The sequence below is a fragment of the Thermobia domestica genome, chromosome 8, assembly GCF_964235325.1.
Source record: "Thermobia domestica chromosome 8, izTheDome1.hap1.1, whole genome shotgun sequence".
Lineage (NCBI taxonomy): Eukaryota > Metazoa > Arthropoda > Insecta > Zygentoma > Lepismatidae > Thermobia > Thermobia domestica.
This window is the reverse complement of record NC_137461.1, coordinates 3,434,220-3,457,140: the sequence shown is the minus strand read 5'-3', so window position 1 is coordinate 3,457,140 and position 22,921 is coordinate 3,434,220. Positions and strand designations below refer to the sequence as shown.

At 33.1% G+C, this 22,921-nt stretch overlaps 1 protein-coding gene across 1 annotated transcript; it reads right to left on the bottom strand.

Annotated features, from left to right (window-relative positions):
* Window positions 1-751: 751 nt before the first annotated feature.
* On the bottom strand, window positions 752-16,620 carry LOC145691533 (uncharacterized). The gene is made up of 4 exons (XM_081766943.1): window positions 16,501-16,620; window positions 8,957-9,030; window positions 7,979-8,066; window positions 752-3,801 (listed from the first exon to the last, which is right to left on the bottom strand). The coding sequence occupies exon 4, from the start codon at window positions 3,384-3,386 to the stop codon at window positions 753-755; it is 2,634 nt and encodes an 877-aa protein (XP_081623069.1). The 5' UTR covers window positions 3,387-3,801; window positions 7,979-8,066; window positions 8,957-9,030; window positions 16,501-16,620; the 3' UTR covers window position 752.
* Between the last annotated feature and the right edge of the window lie 6,301 nt (window positions 16,621-22,921).

Genomic DNA, 22,921 nt, shown 5'->3' with positions numbered 1-22,921 from the left:
GTCCGTGTCACAATATAAAACATTGTTTGGTCCTGCTGCCGTCAATAGGTCATGAAGCCGAAGCCTTGCCCATGATGTAATAAACGCGTCAAGTACGACATTCGAGAACTTCCACGGTTTGTTTTCGTTCTCGATGTCCTTGTATGTGACAATCAAGTGTTCGTCACCAAGGGGCGTTACAGTTTGCACTTCATATTGCGGCGACAATAGGTATGTAAAAAATGTTTCTGGATTGTCAACAATTTTTGTCTGCGGTAAGTCTGTTCTCTGACCCCATTTTCCATACAGCGAATTGAGGAATATCTTAGCGATATACCTCAATCCCGGGTTCGATTCAATGTTTTCTTCTGTTAACTGTATGCCTTCATGGGCATAATAGTCTGCAATATATTTTTGCTGGTCTCCTTTGCTTTGACAGTGAGCAGGAAAACCTGAGGCTTCCTGCTTCATTTTTAGGAAGGAATTCACGTAGTCTTTAAACAGACTATTTGAATTATCCTCCTCGCCGCCAACCAGGTTAAATTCCCAAATTTCTATAATTTGCAGTATTTTGTATCCGGCTTTTATTGCTTTGTGAAGTTCTGGGGTGCAGAATGTACCAGTAATACTCCTGTCCTTATCGCAGTGCGTGCAATTGTTGACATTTTCCTCCTCCATACATGTCTGGCACAGTCCGAAAAGTAATCGCCCGCCACCCACATACGGAAGAATCGGAAAATACAAATCATTTGGAGGCATGATGGTACATTTGACTACCCATGGATACTTTCCACGTCTGGAAAGTCTGGCCCCCTATGTATTTTTGGCATACCTACTGGCAGCGGCTTACGAGCCATTACCCACGGGTAGAGACTTGTAACATCCAGATATTGAATGCTTTCGTCATCAGTGCATTCATACAACGCGTTGAAACATTCTGTGCGACCACCATTAAATGCATGCTTGGGGATCAAATGATCGACAATATCCCTACATTGAGTTCGAATGAACTCTTGAATGGACTTGTCTTTCTTCACCTGATCATCCCATTGGCATTCCCACATTTCAACAACATTAAGTCCCCGGCTACGTAGGTAATTTAATTTAATGATGGTTGCCTCATAACGTTGTTGCATAATTGCACGATGAGACGAGGATTCGTCAAGTTGTTCGTGACGTAATTCCGGATAACACGATTTACACGAGTGCCAGTAACATCCCATGAATTCAAAGACAGTCTTACTAGATGGTTCATATCCATCGACCTTATATTTCCCAAATCTTCTTTCGGTGCCATTTTCCGCAGACTGAATTTCAGTACCTCTTGTTTTCTTTAAATACCGCAACCATTGAAGTGCTTTCACACTTTGCTGATCGCGATAATCAAAGCCAAGAGGTGGAATCACACCAATTGAATCTTTAGGTAAATATAGGGCGCAATAGACATGCATAGCAAGACTGGCTATTGTGCTTGAAGAAATGAAACACTGGATACCGCCAGTTTTCTCTTCGATCAGATCTGAGAATTTTATGACACCCTCAGCTAAAATTCTTACGTCATTACGACAGTACGCAAGCATCACTTTTTGGAGATCATACTCCTCGCCACTTGCAGCACGTTCTTGGTGCCAGGCGATTAGCTGTGTTTTTTCTTCGGGGGACAAACTGTCGGGATCAAAATACTCAAGATCCGGAATTTTGCCTATGTAATTTTGATTAGCGGGTGTATTAAACAAATATGGAAAAGATCCCTTCCTTAAATTACTGCGCAGGCCTAAAGTTTTCGGGAATTTTGATAATTTAATTCCCATGTAAAGATAAGTATCTCGAAACACAATATGACCGTTCCCGACTCTCAACTCAGTAATCTTTTGTCCCGTCATTGTTAGATTTACAGAAAGATGCTCGGTCACTGTAAGATATTTAGCTACAAAATGGATGTTATAACGACTCCCATTATGTGATAACACAATGACCTTCTCAAACTCTCGACGAGGTGTTAGCACAAACTTAACAAACCCATCAAGAGTTTTAAAAGAAAACTCACGATTTCCATTTTCATCCCCGCATGTTTGACATAACTCATCCAATGTGTTTTCCTTGCACGAGTGACAAATTACTTGTGCACACACAAGATTTACCTCATGTTCTTGTTCCCCATTAGCATTCATATCCAGTAGCATAGTCTCTACATCGAATATTATATACAAATACTTTTCAACCCGGGTAAGGCTTTGATTCTGAACATAACAAGTATGGTTTCGATCTACATGCATATTGCATGGTTTACACAACCGCTCACCACACTTGTGCTCAGATTTTCGACGCCTTAAATCAAACATTACGCCACAATCGTTACAAACCTTGACTAGGTCGCATACACTCTTGCCACGTTTTGATACATCTTTATGATTGCTGAAACACTCATTCGATGAAAACAATCTATTGCAATCAGTACATTCGCGTTTAATGTTAGAGGTAGATAATTCATGATACTTATCACAATACATGCACTTGAATTCACATTTGTGATAAATACCAGACTTATTATACCCCTGCAAACAATGTACGCAAAAACCTTCCGTTCCCAAAAGTTTACGAACGCTTCCAATGAGTTGATAATGTGCATCTTCAAACAATAAATATATTTGCTTTCCACCCTTTATACCCGGATATAGCACATGAAATTCCCGACTATTAAGCTTCCTTTCAAAGACAATAATTTGGTACTTGGATGTGAGGTGGTTTTGAATTTTCTTTACATCTTCGAGAGTACATCCGTTTTGAGCGCTAGCTTCAATTCCTAATTTTATGCATAATTTTATTGCTTTCCTTAATAAGCGTTCAGGATTCTTTTTCAACTTACACACATGGTCATGTTTTTGATCAGCCCTTGCCATCCCAAGAATTACACTTTTTGGGAGACAATACACATCCTTCTCCATAGTAACCAATTTATCTTCTAAAAATTCACCCAATGGTGCATATTTTGCAATGGTTCGATTCCGTCTTTTACCTCTTCCCTTTCGGAGATGCACACTATGCACCTTAAAGGTGACGTTACCTCCAATTAGGAACTCCTCATTACTGTTGAGGGTGTTTTCTACTACGGAGAGGAGGGCCTCCGGGTTCAATTGCGATTTTTTGCGCCAAGGCAAATAGATAGGCTTATTTAACTTCGAGGCAGTGCTCTCGATAGTCATTCCTACAAAGGTGTTCTGATCAACATCCTTTAATGTATGGGCCAATACGAAATCAAACAAATCTCGTACGTGTTTTTCCGGGTCTACGATTCCATTACTACCCATACACTTAATGGTTACTTCCTTTCCCTTAATTCCAAAGTACGCATAATTACGGAATGCACTCTTCACAACTTGAAATTTTGACACACCCGTACCAAACATTGTCAGGTGATTCTTCAGAACTCGGGCCAGCCAAGTTCACAGGTTCACCTAATAGCTCGCCAGCGATTTCCGCAGACAACCCACTAGTTTTACCTGATGAAATCAACTGTTTGAGCTTACCGCAAGCCTGATTTTTTATATCACCCACGCGAAAGAACCCTGTCCAATAAAGGTCGGTAATATCGGCAGCAGTTTCACACCCCGCCAAAATAAGTTGCTGAGCAATCCCATAGTGCTTAAATAATGCTTGCAACAGTCGATCATATTGCACACTACGTACACGCACCCCCATAGAATGATATTTTTCAACTACACGTTTCCATGTATAATATGTAGCATCTGGAGCGTCATATCCACAACGGTCCTGAATGGCCAACAGATCATTGAGTTCCTTAAGATTTTGTATGCGCGCCATCTGTAACCACAATATTATATTCCTCTATAAGAATATATATAAAATACTATCTTCATAAGTTACACCAGTATATTTGTAAAATAATATTAGATTAACACTATATATTGATATTCAGTACACTGTACTCCAAAGATAAAGTTAATAATTCCTCTTGTAAATGATATTGTCTCGTAACTTTTATAGTCTACCGATGATCCAGCTGAAAATTTATCGGCAATTACACTAATACTTTCCGATAAGTATATTGATAAATTTTCCGTAACTTTTGAAATTTACCGTAGATATTCTTCTAAGATTATCGGCAAATCCTTAAACACTTTCCAGTAAATGCATTTTATAATCTAATGTAATAAAATTTTCTTCAAGTTAATTGATCCACGCAACGTACAGCCAGAAACGTCTTCACTGTTTCGCTGATTCTTCAATACTGACTGCCTGCGCAATTCGACCTCTCTTATATACATGTAGACTATTACAAATTCCAAGAACTCCACACGAAGTTTCCCGAAGATTGTCAAGGTGTTCGAAAATCAACTCACTGATAATTCTTCTTGAAGTTTGGTAATTAGAATTTTATGATATGATCCGCAATGTGTTTACCGAAGATATACTTCAAAGTTTAACGGTAAATCCTTCACTACTTTCCGCCAAAACAATTTACAATATCCCGTAATAAACTGTTGATCACAACACGGAGACTGCAATCAGGGACGTCTTTACCGTACAAATTCTTCTGCTATACTGACCGCCGCGCAATTTTCCCGCCGTTATATAGACTTAGTTATTACAAATTCCAAGAATTCTACCCAATTCCAAGAATACAACACGAAGTTTGCCGAAAATTGCCGAAGATTCCCGATATTTTCTAAAATAGCAATCCTATACTAACACTGCTTATTGGTGATTAAATGTTTATCCACTCACAGTTTCCGATAACACTAAATGACAAAATCTTGTAATTTTTTATCTAGCTGTTGTATGTTTACAATTACAACTCGTAGTGTTCAATCAAAAACGTCTTCACCCTAACAGTGCTTCTTCTAAACTGAGGCCGCGCCGATTTCGCACGCTTTATATAGGCGCGAAACGTACTCTCGTACCCAGCTACATTTAGTTTGTAATCTCGCACCCAGACGCATTCAGTTTGAAATCTCGTACGCAATCGCATTAAACAGAAAAATCTTGTATCTATACCCGTTACAATCTTGTGTTTATCACATGTTGAATTAATAATTATTATAATTTGTAACTTAAACGGTAATCAAATATTAATTTCACACAGTAAAAGTTTTCCAATCGTATAATTAACAACAAAAGTATAACAAAGAAAAATATCATCAAATTATTAAACAGTTCACACTCAGAGTGTTTTGAATTTTCAAAGCAAGCGAGAGAATGAAAGAAAATAAAATCAGGTTAGTTATTTAGTTAGTTAAAACATAAATAGCATAGAAAAGAATTACTACCAAACACAAACAGAAGAACGAAAATAAAATTAAGTTAGTTATCTAGTTAGTTAAAATATAAAAAGAAAATACAAATAGTAGCAAACACAAACAAAAGGAGAAAGAACGAAAATAGAATCAAGTTAGTTATCTAGTTAGTTAGTTAAAATATAAAGAGCATAAAAAGAATTAGTAGCAAACAGAGACAACAAAAAAAAAAGAAATAAAATCAGGTTAGTTATCTAGTTAGTTAGTTAAAATATAAAGAGCATAAAAGAATTAGTAGCATACACTAAGAACAGAAAAAAGAAATAAAATCAGGTTAGTTATCTAGTTAGTTAGTTAAAATATAAATAGCATAGAAAAGAATTACTACCAAACACAAAAAACAGAAAAAGAAAATAAAATCAGGTTAGTTATCTAGTTAGTTAAAATATAAAAAGAAAATAGAAATAGTAGCAAACACAAACAAAAGAATTAGTATGAAATAAAATCAGGTTAGTTATCTAGTTAGTTAAAATATAAAAAGAAAATAGAAATAGTAGCAAACACAAACAGAAGAAAGAAAGAAAAATTAAGTTAGTTATCTAGTTAGTTAAAATATAAATAGCATAGAAAAGAATTACTACCAAACACAAAAAACAGAAAAAGAAAATAAAATCAGGTTAGTTATCTAGTTAGTTAAAATATAAAAAGAAAATAGAAATAGTAGCAAACACAAACAAAAGAATTAGTATGAAATAAAATCAGGTTAGTTATCTAGTTAGTTAAAATATAAATAGCATAGAAAAGAATTACTACCAAACACAAACAGAAGAAAGAAAAATAAAAGAAAAGAAAAGAAAACCAAGATCGCCAATTATTACAAATCACTTCAAGAAAATAACAAACAAATGAAAAAGTATAACAAAAGAATTAATAGGAATAGTATAGAAAAATAGCAGAGATTAAATGAACTTAAAACCAAATAAAAAGGTTAGAAAAATATAATTACTTTAAAATAATTTATGTATCAGTTCACACTCAAAGAGTGTTCTGAATTTGCAAAGCAAGTGGAATATTTATTGGATCCCAACATTTTATCAACAAGTTTGTGTAACAAACGATAGAATACATAAACAGAGTTTCTGAAAGAATTTTTAATATATTCACAATCATAGATTGTTCCGAGTTTCCATAGGAATCGTACCAATTAAAATTGTAAAAAGTAACATGAAATGTATAAGCAAACAAAAGTAACACACACATTAAATATTTTTAGGATAATGTAGTTTTTATGATACAATTTTAAACTTTGTTTTAATATATTTTGTAATGCATGATTTGTTTATTACTAAAAAGTTAATCACTTGTAATGTTAGTCTTCATTAAGTAACTGTTAATGATATTTTTATCTTCTAGTTTGATAGCCGGTTATATTCTAACTGATAAAATTAAGAATGTCTTGTAGTATTAAACTTTACAAATTTCTAATTTACTTGTAGCGATACTTTGAAATTGTTATACGTATAAGGAATGTATTTACATTATACTAAATTAAAAAATACAAGTTTAAAAAACGAAGATGCAATTTTAAAACAAAAATGTAAAACAAAATTAAAAATGCAGAAATGTAAACTAAAAAGGTGTCATAAAATGAAAATCTAATTTTCAAAATTAAAAATAAAAGTTAAAAGGGAAAATGCATTTTCAAAACACAAAATGCATAATGGAAGCTTAAAAATTAAACTTGCAAAATTAAAAGTGTAACTAAAAAATAAAAATGTTTTGAAAAATTTTTGTGCAATCGTTCATCAAACTATGTTAATTGTAAAATTCAATTCTTCATAATTATGTTGTTTTTGTGTAATTAATCCTCATATATTCTTTATATTTGTTTTTCATTAGATTAAAATCCTGTTCTTTTTATTAATTCATCTATGTAACAAAATATTTTCTGTTTATTAACAACTTTTAAAGTTTGACAAAAAATATATGTGAACAGTTACCGCCGCTGGGCAAACAGGAGAAACCTTATCTAAATGTTCTTAGATGGTGTTACCCGAGTGTGGTAAATTCAGTTGATGAAACGCGTGAATGCTGTAATAATAAAGGAAGACAATATTACTTTGCATGAAAATTATATTCAGAATGTAAAATTTGAAAATCTGTATTACTAAACTATATGTTTGGAAGATAATTTGTATGTAATGAAAGTATTTCAAACATTAAATGCATGCTGTCGAAATTTTTGGTATGCGTTTAACTTACACGTAACATATAATGAAAATATTTTTCTTGTAATTGTATAATTAAAATTAATTTGCATGTAATGAAAGTATATGATGCAAACATTTAACTATGCTGCATGCTACAATTTTTAAAGGAATGCATGTTGAAAAATATTTAAGCATGACAAAACTTCAAATCAGAAATAAAAATTTAAACTGCTGTTAACAGCTGTATGCTGAATAAACTTAAATGTATATTGTGAACAAAAATAAATTCAAAGAAAGATATATTCAAGAAAATACAAGCACGAAACAAATTTCATGACAAAAAACTGTATGCTGTAATTGGTATCATGTTACAAAGTTTATGTTGCGCAAAACAAATGCATGATCTTAAAAATAACTGACGCTAATAAAAATAATTTGAAAGTAATCTGCATGCTACAAACTTTGTTATAAAAAATAATGCATGTGAAAAAATTTCTTAAGCACAAACTATTAAAAGTCGTCAATGATACTTACTTTACTTGTGTGAACTTTGATACTTTGGAATTCTGAATTCCGTTACAACTTCTACTTGGCAGTTGTTTTCAATCTCCAATTGGTTGCCCTGAAACAAAAGAAACATTACTAAGTAACACTTGTAATTTATTTTCCTAATATGTTTATGAATTATTTCTTATTTTTATTCTCTTGTTTTCATTAAAGAAAATTCATTTTATTTTTCTTGCGTGTTATTTCAAATAACACATATTCCGTAGAGCAGCTATGCTGTGAATATTAGAATGTTTAATCAAAGTAACTTAAACTAACCTTTCTTTCTTTCTATTTCTACTTGGTCTTTCAATGTTCTTTCTTAGATGTTTGATTATTTCTATTTGGTCTTTCAATGTTCTTTCTTAGATGTTTGATTATTTCTATTTGGTCTTTCAATGTTCTTTCTTAGATGTTTGATTATTTCTATTTGGTCTTTCAATGTTCTTTCTTAGATGTTTGATTATTTCTACTTGTTCTTTCAATGTTCTTTCTTAGATGTTTGATTATTTCTACTTGGTCTTTCAATGTTCTTTCTTACATGTTTGATTATTTCTACTTGGTCTTTCAATGTTCCTTTCATAACTTTGACGGATCGTTTTCAGTGAAATCTCCTTATTTTTTTATTGGATCGTATCTTTTATTCTCTCGTCTGTTACACAAACTCGTTTTTTAAAATTTTAAAGAGCAAATTTCATTTGAGAACTTGTAAATAATTCGCTTTCATAGGAATTTTAGATAGTTCGTTTTACTACGTAAACTCTATTTATTTATTTATTTATTTATTGGGTCGTATCTTTTATTCTCTCGTATTATTAACAGATTCGTTTTCTACGAAAACTCATAAAGAGAAACTTGTTTCGAAAGTACTAATGTGTGTGATCCTACTAATTATTTATATTCTTCTAATAAATTAGACGGAAGAGCAACATAGTTGCGAAAGAAGAAAAATGCTAAGAAACATACCGTTGGTAGCAGAAAGATATCCTGTTCCTCTGGTACTTCTGATGCTCAGTTATACTAGTTTTGCAAAGGGTAACCTAAAATATAACATAACATGTGTTAGAACATATGTAGTACTAAGAATATCTATGTAGTATACATTATAGTATATAATCTTATACCTTACTACGTACGTATATAATATCTATATTTATACTATACACTATCTTATATGTTAGTATACAATATGCCTAATGCGTATATATAAATTGAAAGAATGCTGTGATCACTAACATTTTATTAAGTGCGTCAAAAGATATATTTCTGAAGTGGTTATAAGAACATAGCTTACATTTGGTTTTTATATAAGATGAGATTAGAATGAGCTAGTTTTTTCAGTAGTTTTATATCAATGATAGTTTCAAATAGGAGTATTACAGAATACGAAGCTAACAGAAAACAGTAGGGGAGGAGCCAAGCAATCGGAGTATATGTAAGTAGGCACAGGTGATGTCAATGGAATATTTTGTAAGTTCCGAGTGTTCTAATGAGAGACCTAAATGAAACCATTATAAAAATTTTACGAATACTTAGTTAGAGTACAAAGAATACTAAGAGAAAGTTAGAAAAGAATACTAAGAGAAAATTAGAAAAGAAGACATAAGAAGGAAACTTGATTTATACACAGAAACAAAAGCATGCATAAAGACAGATGACAAAACCTAAGAAAGAAACTTGAGTTAGACACAAAAACAGAAAAAAATAACAATAAAAGTTACAATCACAGATAGAAACATAGGATAGCTGGACAAAGAAAATAGGCGATAAGAAATAGCTTGGGTTAGGTTAAAGAACAGAATAAAATAGCATTCATGCATGTTAAGAAATACCAGTAGTAAATTGGTTAGGGATTCAGCCAAGTAATAGTAGTAGTAGTAGTAGTTAATATGGGATAAAGGTATCTAATAATAGGATTGATAACAGACATAGAATAGGAAACAAGGGGGACAGAAAGCTTTTCAAATAGATTAAAACTAGTTCAGGATAAGAACATTCCAGGAAAAAATCAAGTATGAGGTTCATATTGGCTAATTAACAAATAACAAAGCCTAGAAACTTTACTTAGTTGCATTTATAAGAAAAAAGCAAGCAGAAAAAAGGCACAAAGAATATATTGGGTAGCAAGCACAACTAAAAAGTAATAAGTTACATTAAGAAGAATGAAGCGTGCAATCAAGGACACTATTATCAAAACCTTAAATTAATTCAAAATAAATTATTCAGGTCATCTAGGTTAGATCATACCAAAAGCATCAAATACGAATCAAAGAATTCAACATGAGATCACTAAGGAAAACAAGCAAAAAAATCTACCAAGAACTACGAATGACGAGAGACAAATAATACCAAGCACAGAAATAAGTTAGAGCATCTTGAAAACCAATGTAAAGGCATACTACTAACAAAAATGAAAATCATGAATAAGTTAACTGAAAATGTAGATAAAGATTACTTAGAAGACCAAGTGTCAAAATTAGGGTAGATTAAATTGTAGTAGCTTAAGGTTCCATAAAGTTGTGAAACTCAACTTCTGTGAAACTCTTCATTCTATAGAAAGAAATACATACATAAAAGTGAAAACAAATAGAGGATACGTAAAGAGAGAAACATACAGATACTCAAAACAAGGAGAGAGAGAGACTCAAAACAAGTAGAAAAGGAAGATAACATACAAACTACAGCTATATATATGTAAAGAGAGAGAGAGAGAGAGACTCAAAACAAGTAGAAAAGGAAGACAACAAACTACAGATATATGTAAAGAGGGAGGGAGAGAGAAAAGAGGGAGGAGAGAGAGAGATAGAGAGATTCAAAGCAAGCAGAAAGGAGGCCATCATACAAACTACAGATATATGTAAAGAGGGAGGGAGAGGAGAGATAGATAATCAAACAATCAGATACAAAGTAAAATACATACAGAAAGTAAAAGCAATCAGAAAGGAAGCCAACATACAAACTACAGATATATGTAAAGAGGGAGAGAGAGAAAAGAGGCAGGAGAGAGATATACAGATACTCAAGCAATCAGATACACAGTAACAGAAAGTAGAAGCAAGCAGGAAGGAAGACATACAAACTACAGATATATGTAAAGAGGGAGGGAGAGGAGAGATAGATACTCAAGCAATCAGATACAAAGTAAAATACATACAGAAAGTAAAAGCAATCAGAAAGGAAGCCAACATACAAACTACAGATATATGTAAAGAGGGAGAGAGAGAAAAGAGGCAGGAGAGAGATATACAGATACTCAAGCAAACAGATACACAGTAACAGAAAGTAAAAGCAAGCAGGAAGGAAGACATACAAACTACAGATATATGTAAAGAGGGAGAAAGAGAAAAAAAAGGAAGAGAGGGAGAGAGATAGATACTCAAGCAAGCAGATACTCAAATACGTAGAATTACATAGAGAAAGTACAAACAGGCAAAAAGGGGGGCAAATTTTGTTTAGGCATGCAAGCAAAGCTGTGCACTGAGACAACTACAGATACTCAAAAGAAGTAGAGCGATAGTCAATAGACATGCATACAGAGAGTAAAACAAGTAGAGAGGCAGGAGAGAGATATACAGATACCCAACCAATCAGATACATAGTAAAATACATACAGAAAGTAAAAGCAAGCAGAAAGGAAGCCAACATACAAACTACAGATATATGTAAAAAGGGAGAGAGAGAGAGAAAAGAGGAAGAGAGAGAGAGGAGAAAGAGAGATAGATACTCAAGCAATCAGATACACAGTAACAGAAAGTAAAAACAAGCAGAGAGGGAGTAATTTTGCTTAGGCATGCAAGTAAAAGGTGTGCATTACAAAAGGAAGAAAGTAGGTCATTCGACGTATGCTAAGTCGATTACATTAGGAAAGCCTAGATCTTAGAAAATGTAAATTAATTTATATTTATTACCGTCAAGCAGTATTGGATACCAACCAATGACTAACAAATCAAAGTGGAAATTCGTTAAATTAAGTTTTCGTTCAGAGTTGGATGTGAGAAAAATAAGTGTTGTATAGCAGCGTCAAGTGATGTTTCAGTTGAGGATCAATTACTATGAAAAGCAAACCGGAAATAATATAAATTAAATTTAGTTCGCGTTAGGAAATAAAATCAGGAACAGTAGTGGATAACAGAAAATGAAGATTTATAGGCATGAAATCATATAAGGAAAATATTTATCACCATGTGCGACAATGAAGAAGAATTATATTACTTGCAAGGTAAAAGTAAGCTGAATAGGTTATGTTAAATTAGGAAAATAAGTTAAAAATCAGTTAAACATGCACTACTAATTTAAACAAAAGGAAAAATAAACTATCTAAAAGCCTAGTTAAAAGGACAGCAATTACGTACATCAAATCAGGACATAAGTTAGGTAAAGTTTAGTTAGAAGTCAAAAAAATAGTAATGTCAAAGTAAGACAAAGGCTACATGTAATACCAAGAGGAAAAAATCAAATTCATAGAAAACGACAGTTGGATACCATGTCGTACGAGCCATATGCTTATTCTGACATTCAATAATTACTGTAAGTCACCGTCACCTCTTTACGTTTATCGATATTACAAAATATTTCCCTTGTTTTGCTTCTTCATTTGTGTCCTAATTTTATGTGTCCTTATCATCAAATTCTCATTTGGTTGCTATACTAAAACAAGAATCCAACATTTCGTAACATTTCCTTATATTCAAATTAATTTATTTTCTCCATACTCACATTTCGTAAAATTCATTGCAACACAAACTGAATCATTGATACAACTGCTATACCATTCTATGTAGTATACGAACATGGATATCATTTGTTAACTCCCTCCCCATAGTGTTTTCGCCCCTAAATCTAGTATTCTTTCTTTATACTAAGAATACCTAAAATAATAAAGTATTAATTGCAATTAGGCTTGTTACCATTACAAACCAAAAGCAGTCAAAATAACTATAAAGCGCGTCATACTTTTAACTCGCTATATAGTGAAAAAATTCTTTAAAAAGATTCATACTACTGATAGCATCCTACTTTTTAATCATGAACAACTAGTCACAGAAACTTCTGAAAAAAGCCAAGCAAACGTTTGATTGGTGCTAATTAGAAATTTCTCGGCCGTAAGTCAATAAAGTGTGTTATTCATAAACAATTTCTTAAGATTTTTAGCAATCAATAAAAGCTTCATGGGTGCCCCGGAAAATAAAATAGTAGGTACTACCATGCTAAAAGAGGATAAGGTAGAAGGTAAATCAGTAAAAAGAAGACCAATAAATAATATCTAGATGCAGCCAACAAAAAAGCAAAGCTCGTGAAAAAAATATATTTGTTATTCTCCATACCCACATTTTGTAATATGTATGGTGCATCAATTAATATAGGTTTCCTCTCGCGGCGTTAGGTCAATAGTTAAATCAAAAATAGAAATCTCTTCGTTTGAACTCTACATCCATTTGTCCCGCACCATACACCTATATTCTCCACACCAACATTTGAAAGATTTGTCTTATATCCAGTAATCACCATGTATCTCCCACTAGAAGAACGCATAAATCTACCAATTACTAGATTAGATCTTGCTATCTTTAATTTTGGATTCCTACATTTTTTTTAAATCAATCTTTATTTCATGTTCAATACATCTCTTTATCAAAGAAATGAATTACTTTCCAATATACACACACACCCCGTCAAAATACCGCTACCCCATATTTCCATCTCATATGAGTAAGAACTCTGTTGATTCCCTGCTCTAACAATTACTTAATAATTCAGTTCAATGCAAACTATCGCGGGTCTCTGAGGCATTACCAAACCTCTTACGTGCAGTGGGATAGGGAAGGAGGGCAGAGGGGTCGGCTGCCTCCCCAAAGAGGTATTTTTATGTTTATATATTTTTTTGTTTGTAATGTTACTATATGTAACTAACACCAGTTGGGCCCCACAAATACACATCCTGGCTACGCTACTGCTTACGTATACCGCAAACAAATAATAGCTCCCAAAATGCAATATTAAATTAATTTCTATTGCAAGCAAGTGTCTGTTTTTCCTCTCGTGAATTTTCTCCCTCCTTAGTATTGCCTAAAGGAGTATATACGTACACTATTTTCCTCAACAATTTAATTGATTTTTACTTTATAAAATCCGTCTCTTCTCCTCCACCCTCCTGCCTTTGATACACTCAAAAAGTGTAAATACTTTTCAAGTCAAACTTCCTATGTTTCTTTCGCAATATAGCAACGTAGCTATAATAGTATTAATACTTATTCTAATTAGTTCAGCTTAGTTACTATACAGAATAAAAAAACTTATCTAAATTCCATTCGTTCTCCTTCCGATCTTGCAAAGAAAAATGTACAGAAATTCAGTTTTAGTTAGCTTGACTAATCTATCATCGTCTCAAAAGAAATACATTTATTATTCAGGATTTAATGAAGGACGGTGTAATATCCAAATAACACAATATTCTTCTTGCCAAACAAGTAAGATAATCGTACAATTCCTACTCCTGTTATACATTACCTTTACTCTCCATACAATAAACAAAGAAGGACCCCGCTCCCAACAACAATTTCTAACAAAGAACTACAGTTGCTATTATTTAAATTTTCAGCCAACCTCAATATCTCTTCTAAATCATGTAGCCAAGCTATACAAAATGTTCCACATCTAAAATAAATTAGTCAGTAATAATAGAAAACAATATTATTTTTAAAAACCCCCAAAATTATAACATTAAAACTATCTTTTGTGTATGTAATGCAGCGTTGTGCTGATACAGTACGTAGCCTAAAATACATTTTCACGGCATATTACTTTAAAAAAATATTTCACATCCTACCAAATCATATTAAAATGGAAAATAATACTATAGATATTAGCAATAAGTTTCTGTCTTCCTCTTTTATCTCTTTGTCTCATTCAATGTAAACTAGTAGGCGGATTATCATTTTGAGGCCCCCCAATCTTACGAATAATTACAGTGCGTAAATTTTCTTTGTTGTTTCATAGGCTTGTCAAAACTATACTATAATGTTTTAATGTGCTCCGCGATTACAATAATTACATTCATTATTAACAGTTCAGTGCATGTATATAGTGTAACACGCAAATGCCAAATACAAACACCCCATCGCAAACAAAAGTATCGTTAGTGAAAAAAGACTTAGCTATAGTAATACCACAAGCGGAAAAAATACCATCTGTCTAAAACCTATAATACTTAATTAGCATAAAAAAAAAATATATCTGGGGTTCCCTGGAGCCTTGGGGTCCGGAGCCTGGCTCTGTTCCTAATTGTAGGATCACACTTTTTAAGCATATCATTTTCATTGATTTTCAAATATCACGCAATAATGTCTACTACGCTTTTCTCTTTCCAATTATTCTTCCCATATAAAGCAGGCCACAATTCAATTTCTCTATTACGCTTAATGATTTTATACACCACTACAATAAGCAGCATTTACTACAGATGTCACGAATAAAATATACTATGTGTATCCGTTATAATAGTGTTCTTACAGTGTGATTCTCCAAAAAAAAAAAAAAAAAAAAAAAAAAGGTATCTGACAGTTCCAAACAATGCCATACTCTATCTAAAATACATTCTATAGTATGTTCTCGCTTTCAACAATATAAGTAAGGGCAAAAAACTGTACAAACATAAATAAACTCCTCCCCCCTCAAATTTTGAAAATTCAATTACAAATATAAAAACCTAAAATTTTCACTTCTGTTTCCTCTCGTAAATCATATATTGTTGCTAAAAAAGAGGCATTACTCCTGTCTCCAATTACTTTCAAGAGTAAGCACTAAAAAATTTTAGACCTGTGTACAGCAAGCAAAAAGTTTCCAGCACTGGCGGCTCTTGAGGGAACAATTCTAAAAAGCTGGTGTTTCTTTAAGTAACACAACATCGGCTAAATACTATGTGCTATGGTCCTCATATATAAATACAATACAGGCCCAGGTCTCATATAGCTTAGCTACTGAACGGGAGGTTAAACTGAAATTAAATCAAGTAACACTTATTGTGCACAAACATAGCAGCATTCCCAACAATAGTTCAAATCTCAAGATATGTAATATAACTTTGTAAATATAGGTCCACGTTTCATATAGGCCTATCTTACGTATTGCACAACTCTTAACGCCCGTCTATTTGATGTCAAAAATTAATTCTTACTGATACAAATAACCAGTATGCTAAATATATATTTTCCAACATTATATCTATTGTAGTTCTCAGTCTAAGCAGTCACAAATTCCAATCGCAAAATCAACCAAAACTATAAAAAAATATTTCAGCCTTCTTGTATTTACACTACGCAAATGTTGGGATGGTCCCAGGTCAGTTCCATAATCATTTCTTCCCTCCTCAAATACTATATTCAACAAACCGCCTTTCTCCATATACATAAAGACTGTATCTAAATCGTAGTATATTTAAGTTAATGTGGAATCTTAATTCTGCAATATCCTAACATTGAAACATAACTAAATTAATAAAAATAATAACTTACCTTACTGGTTCAAATATGGACCTGCCAATAAAGGCAGAATACCTATGATGATGATGATGACTGGTTCAAACTTCAGTCCTGAGACACAAGTATTTACAAACAGCAAAAACACAACTTCACACGCACACATAAACAAAAATAATCTTCTGACTTTCACAATCCAGTCTTATATAAGGGAACGGAAAGAAAGAAAAAAAAATCCTATACCGTTCTTCAAAGAAACAGAGGGAGTATACAACTTGTTCCAGTCTCAACTTCAAAACATCAATTTAACACAACCCCCTGCCTTTCCTGACAAAACAAGACATAGCAAGTTAATAATGCAATACAAAAAAAATGAAAGTCCCACTAAAAAAGAAAAAAGTGGGCGCACAAAAGGTAAAAAATCCTGTTCTTCCTTAAAGTGAGCAAGAATAAAACATGCTGCCAACTAAAAAAGCTGAGAAAAAAATAGGGACAACAAACAATACTTAAAATATAACTTTTCTCCTTCTTTTCGTCCCTTAGTGATCCGAAGGTTTACAATAGGGTCCAACAGCTACCTTAATTCCCGCCAATCAATTTCCAAAAGTAATTCACAGCCTGTTATTTCGTTTCCAAGGTAACTTGAGGTGAGTTATTATCCAACATTTTTTATTCCCACCTCTTCTCTCTTTCTTCTTTCAGAGAACGTTTCCCAAAACAAAAAGGGACGAGTAAAATTTCTTTATGACTCTCATATGCGTACAAAAAAAAAAAAAAAAAAAAACGTAAAAAGAGGCAATGTGTAACCTTAGTTTATCGTTCAAATACTTCAAAGAAGGCGTATTTTTCCATGGTAGGGTCTCATATCAGTAAAAAATGCAGCGTCCCTAAATTGTCTTTTTTCACAGTACACAAAAAACAGGAATCCTAAATGTTGGAATTCCCGTTAAACTTTACTTAAAAAAATATATTGCCTACCCATAATACCTAAGATAATACGCACTTTCTCCAGATGAGCAAAATAACTTCAAATTGCTGTGTCCATTCAAACTAAAAATAACATATTACGAGATTTACGTCAAACGGTACTCTCAATTATTTCTTCAAGGACTCGGTAAAAAGGAAAAAAAAAATCTTTGCATTTTCTAAAATGTTTCTCAAACAATATAACCGATTGCCATTCTCCAATCAAAACTCTAGTGAGTCTTAAAAAATAAAAATAAAAATAAAAAAATGTAACTGTGTTCCTCGCGCCTCATTGTAAAACAATCAAATTCTTCAAAATTCTTTCGCAGCTACACGGTTCCAAATCATAAAACCAACAATATATTTTCATCAAATACATGTCACATATGTTCCAATACTTGGAATTTCTTCTGTGTACACTCTCTCTCACGGACTTGTCAAAACAAGCAAAAATAAGCTTTCTATTCTTCAGCGGTCAAGTATACCTGATCTACCTGACTTTATGAAGCTACATTAAGTTCTAAGAACACCGTTCCCCCCTCTAAAGCTCTCCCTATATCCGTACAAGTGTCAATCAATAACATGGTTCCATTATTTTCCAAGGTTGTCGGCACACCCTTTATCCTCTCGTCCACACACAAAAAAGTGTTCCCATTCATGTTTCCATGTAATTCAAAAAAATGCCGAAAGAGGGCCTATCATCCTCAACCTTTTTACTCTCCGACGGCAAAAATCTTTGGATTCGGTAAGTTTTACGTAACATAAACGAAAGCATCTAGTTTTAACAAGCAAATCTTTCCTTCTTTTAAAAATAGATGGTAGTACTGTTCTTTTCAGCCTTTTATATAATATATTTCGGTCAAGTAAAGAATAATTACGGAATAATTTATTTTCTACTTTATTATATAATATTAAAATCCATAGAAAAATTCAGTGATTAAATAAAATGTCAAATGTACTCAAACAAAAATAAGAAAATAAAGTAAGCACAGGAATAGGATCCAACATCAGAAATAAATTTGCAACAGGCATAGTGTAAGCTATTGCGAACACATGCATTTTATCCGAAAAAAAAAAAAACTCCGCGATCGCGAGTCCGGTTCCGGTATCACCGTTCTTCGTAAAGAATCGGAGCAGTTCGTTCAATGTGATTCTCCAAAGGATGTGGTGACGTCATCGGTAAGTAAATATTATATGTATTTATTTATACATGTATTATAGTATATAATACCCCGGTCAATAAAATAGTTAAAGGGTTAACAAAAATTAATATTAATCAGGATTCAGGTAAATTTGCATACATTAGCATGCTATGAATAATTAAAAAAAATATGCTCCAATTAAAACGATATCAAAATGCCACGCCCACTTAAAATGCTCTAGTTTTCATGCATATCATTAAAAATGATCTAGTTTTACCTAATTAATATGCAAAAATATTAAAATGACCTAGTTTTACCTAATTAATATGCAAAAATATCCTTATATTCCGGGTTAACCCTTTCGTTTAGTACCAAAATATGGCCATACGGGCCAGTAAATACGGCTTAATTAGTCCTTAATTAGGAAAAAGTTCATTAAAAAGGCAATGTATTCCCCCCATTACTACTGTGGGTCAGAGTGGGTCACCGTGGGTGGTGGGTCAGTGGGTCGTGGGTCAAGTTTTCATTGACCCACGCCAACTCTGTTGTGGGCACACACTGTGTGTTTTTCTCGGTGTTCTCCCGTTTCCTCCCACTTCCTTCATTCTTTATTCATTCCACCATTGCATTCATTTGTCATCATCATCGTCTAGCCGGCATACAAAAAGATAAACATATTAAAATACATTTACAGTAATCATTATAATCTACATTACTTGTAACTAATTTAAGTATTAATATGCAAAATTTCTAATGTAATCACAATTACGAATTAATATATATTAACGAATTAATATATGATTCTCCATATGTGCCTAAAATTGACCAGCAAAGTTTCGAAAATTACGGTAACTATGTATTACAGTCTTCTACATCAATTTAATGAACCAATGTTAAATTGTTCTGTCTGTAGAAAAAAGATGTCTGCTTTCTTACTATGTTCTTCTGAACATCTAAAATTGAGTAAATACTAATGTTGTGGATATACAACTTCTTCAATCAAGAATTTAGAATCAAGTCAAGTTAAATCAAGCTAGGTGTCTGTTGTTCGATTACAGGCCACGCGAGTTTTCTGGTGGACAACACCAGGTCCGTGGGTTTTCTCGAGGTTCTCCCATTTCATCTCATATTCGTATTTCACCTACTCTTTCCCAATCACTCACTTTCATTTATTTACCCATCTTTTTTACCCTAAAAGGCACAACCGAGAGACGTTAAAATTAAAAATTCATTTTCATTTTACAACAACTAATATTAACCTCTTTCTGCATGATTTTTTTTTCTTTTAGCGAAAAAAAATCATCAGTATTGGAAATCCTCATATGGGAACTTGAAAAATGAATTAAAACATGAATTTTAGATTTTTCACTTAATTCCGATGAGAAATAAGTAAGTGTTATATATGATACACTTACAACTCACAAAGAACATGCGAGATGACACCAAAATCTCTTATTCATACACGTCAATATCTCACACAGCAGACAAAACAGTCATTTAGTGCCTTTGATAAATCACACAAAAGCTAAAGTTTAAAAAAGGGTATGTGCCATATATGCCACGGTATGCGGTAAGGGGTTAATGTATAAAAATATTATAGTATCTCAAAAAGTTCTGTAGAGTATCTCCTTTCTTTAAAATTATTGCAAGGAATTTGTTTTCCAGTAAGCTTTAATTTCGTAAACAGCTAAATTTCTCAGCTAGAGGCAACACTTCTAAAACATTAGATATTGTAATACATTGTATTACACAATTACATTTATATGGTTTAAATAGTTTTAAAAATGTGTAAAAAGGCAGTGGAAAAAGCCTAACTTTTCACTATTTACTACAGTAGCTTAGAAATTTCGAAGAACATGAATCAAAAGGTAAGAAGCAGAGAGCTTCCATCTGTCTCTCCTCCCCCTGTCTGGAAAATATAGCCACCCCTTCATTTACTTCCTCCCCTTTCACTCCTTCCTTTCCTGAAAACAAAATAAGAAAAACATTTCATTGCAGCTATTCCTTTTCCTTCAGCGATGTCTGCAGCTGGTGTTTGGCCATTTTTTTTTCACAGGCTAACATTTTTTTTCTTTAAACGTTGGTTGGTCGTGAGCGGAACGTCAAATGAGTGTATCTACTAACTGTAGTAGATTGCCCATGGATGAAAAATTTTCTGGACACAAAATGGCTTCCTTTACTTTTTCTTTCTTCAATTACTATTCTGCACGTGACATACAAACATTTTAAAATGTAGAGAGTGAAAGAAGAAGAAGAAGAACACAGAATATGCTCATTTCTCTTGAATACTTTTAAAATACATGCAAATAAGTGTTTATCTCTTTCTGTGTATTCAATTCTCGGAAATGAAAGGCTGTTCTAATGTGTACCTTTCTAATGAAAATTACACGTTAAATTATGTCTTGTAACCAGCGAATGCCACCGATTTTTTATATTTTAATTTATTTTCCTTTTATGTTCTAAGCTAAATATACAATTTTCAGCATGTGTCGTGCTTTGCCTCTTCCAGTAGGTGTTCAGGAGTAAATAATTTTATACTGTGCTTCTGAACGTGTTTTTAATATGATGACAAAACAGAAATAAAAACATCATCCTGAATTTCTATGACACAAGAAATGTTTCCTCACTTCAGGAGTAAAACCTCTCGAATTATACCCAGTGGCGGATCTCGAAGGTAAAAACTAGGAGCGGGGCAGCCAAACTCTAAACTATGATATGTATATCAAGAATTTACTATAACTTTCCAAAATATGTAAATAATGGCTAAAGTTATTTTTGTTACTTTAAAAATGGAGGACCTAGTTTTCCCGGCTCCGAGGTAGATCCGCCACTGATGAAACCCTTTTATCTCCTGAGATAATTCAGTCTGGACTGTAGTTCCTCCCTGTCCCCTATGATTTTACTTTATTTCATTTTTCCATCTATTTGCTTACTTCTTGTAAAGGTTTCTTTAGGTCGAGTTTGAAATCGGGCGGTAACGTATTCTAATCTGGTTTAAGGTTAGAGTTCTGAGTTAGTTACAGAGTTAGGCCTTAGTTCTGCCAAGCGAATGGTATAAAGGTTCTTTTGTCCTCAATCTACTTCCTTTACCGCTGTTGTGGTTTATCTTCTACTGCTTCTTGACTTAATTTATATAAATTGGCGTCGGAGGTCATTCCACGATATTAGTTGAATAAATAAATTATAATGGGGACACTTGTAGTCTAGTGGTTGGAGCGTTTGACTTATGCGTGGTCCCAGGTTCGATTCCCGGCCAGTGTTTCCCAATTTTCAGCATCCTGCCAGCGTCATGAGGCAAACTGGGGAGTCGTATCAGGCACGTAATGAAAAAATTAAGGAAGGATGAAAGAAAATAAAATGAGAAAAAGAGGGATCAGCGTTAAAAATTAAAAACTACAGGAAGCTTTTGGTTACTCTTTCTTTTAAGGAGATTTGTATTACTTGCAGTACAAGATGGCGCGATGAGCGGGATAACCTGGAAGAGTCAGGGACTTTGAAATTTCTAGAAAAGTTACAGAATCCTCAGAATTTCTGCTACTAGTCAAGGAAATTTCAAGCTTCCGAAAGCATAGTCCCGTAGTGTAACAGCGTGGGCATTTTTTTATCATAATTTTTCGTCATCGCATCCTTGCAGTATCAAACACATTATTTCAAAAACAATTTAATACTGCTCCTTTAACCTGTCATTTGGAACAGACAGTAGTTGACGGAATAATAAAAACAAAAATTTATGTGGAAAGAAAGTTCTGTTATCATTTGATTCAACAGAGAAAGGAACGCAGATATTGTAAAATATTTTACAAGACATTATTGAGTATGTACTTTTTATAATAGTTGAGGTCATAGTGAAAGGAAAATTGTTCTGTATTTGAATAAAGAGAGGAAGGACGTAAATATTGTAAAATCTTTTTCAATACTTTTTTTATTATTATTTTACTCGAGATTTCTTCATAGTTTGTTATTAAAGTACTTACCAACATATCTTCATTTTATTGTTCTAACTAGCCAATATTTGTTAATAGTAAAGTAGTTTAGATTGATCGATTTTTTGGGTCTTCAGAATTTCATGTCTGCTCCCCCCCTTCCCCCGTTACGAAATCCTGGCTAAACGAACCAATATATGTTACAGTAAAATAGTTTAGAATGATTTGGTGTGATGACGCCAGTATTTCATGTCACGGACCCCTCCTTCACGAAATCCTGGCTACGTGCCTGGTCACATGAATAAAAGACGTGACTGCCACTAAGTGTGGAAAGTTCCTGATTCGCCTATTAGGTCCGTTACACAGTCACGCGGAGCTCCGCGCGCGGAGTCCCGCGTGGCAAGATTGTTCTATTGTTTCTTATGG

Bases quoted from the DNA above. Each gene is read 5' to 3' on its own strand.
- LOC145691533 (XM_081766943.1), bottom strand. From the start codon at position 3,386: ATGTTTGGTACGGGTGTGTCAAAATTTCAAGTTGTGAAGAGTGCATTC.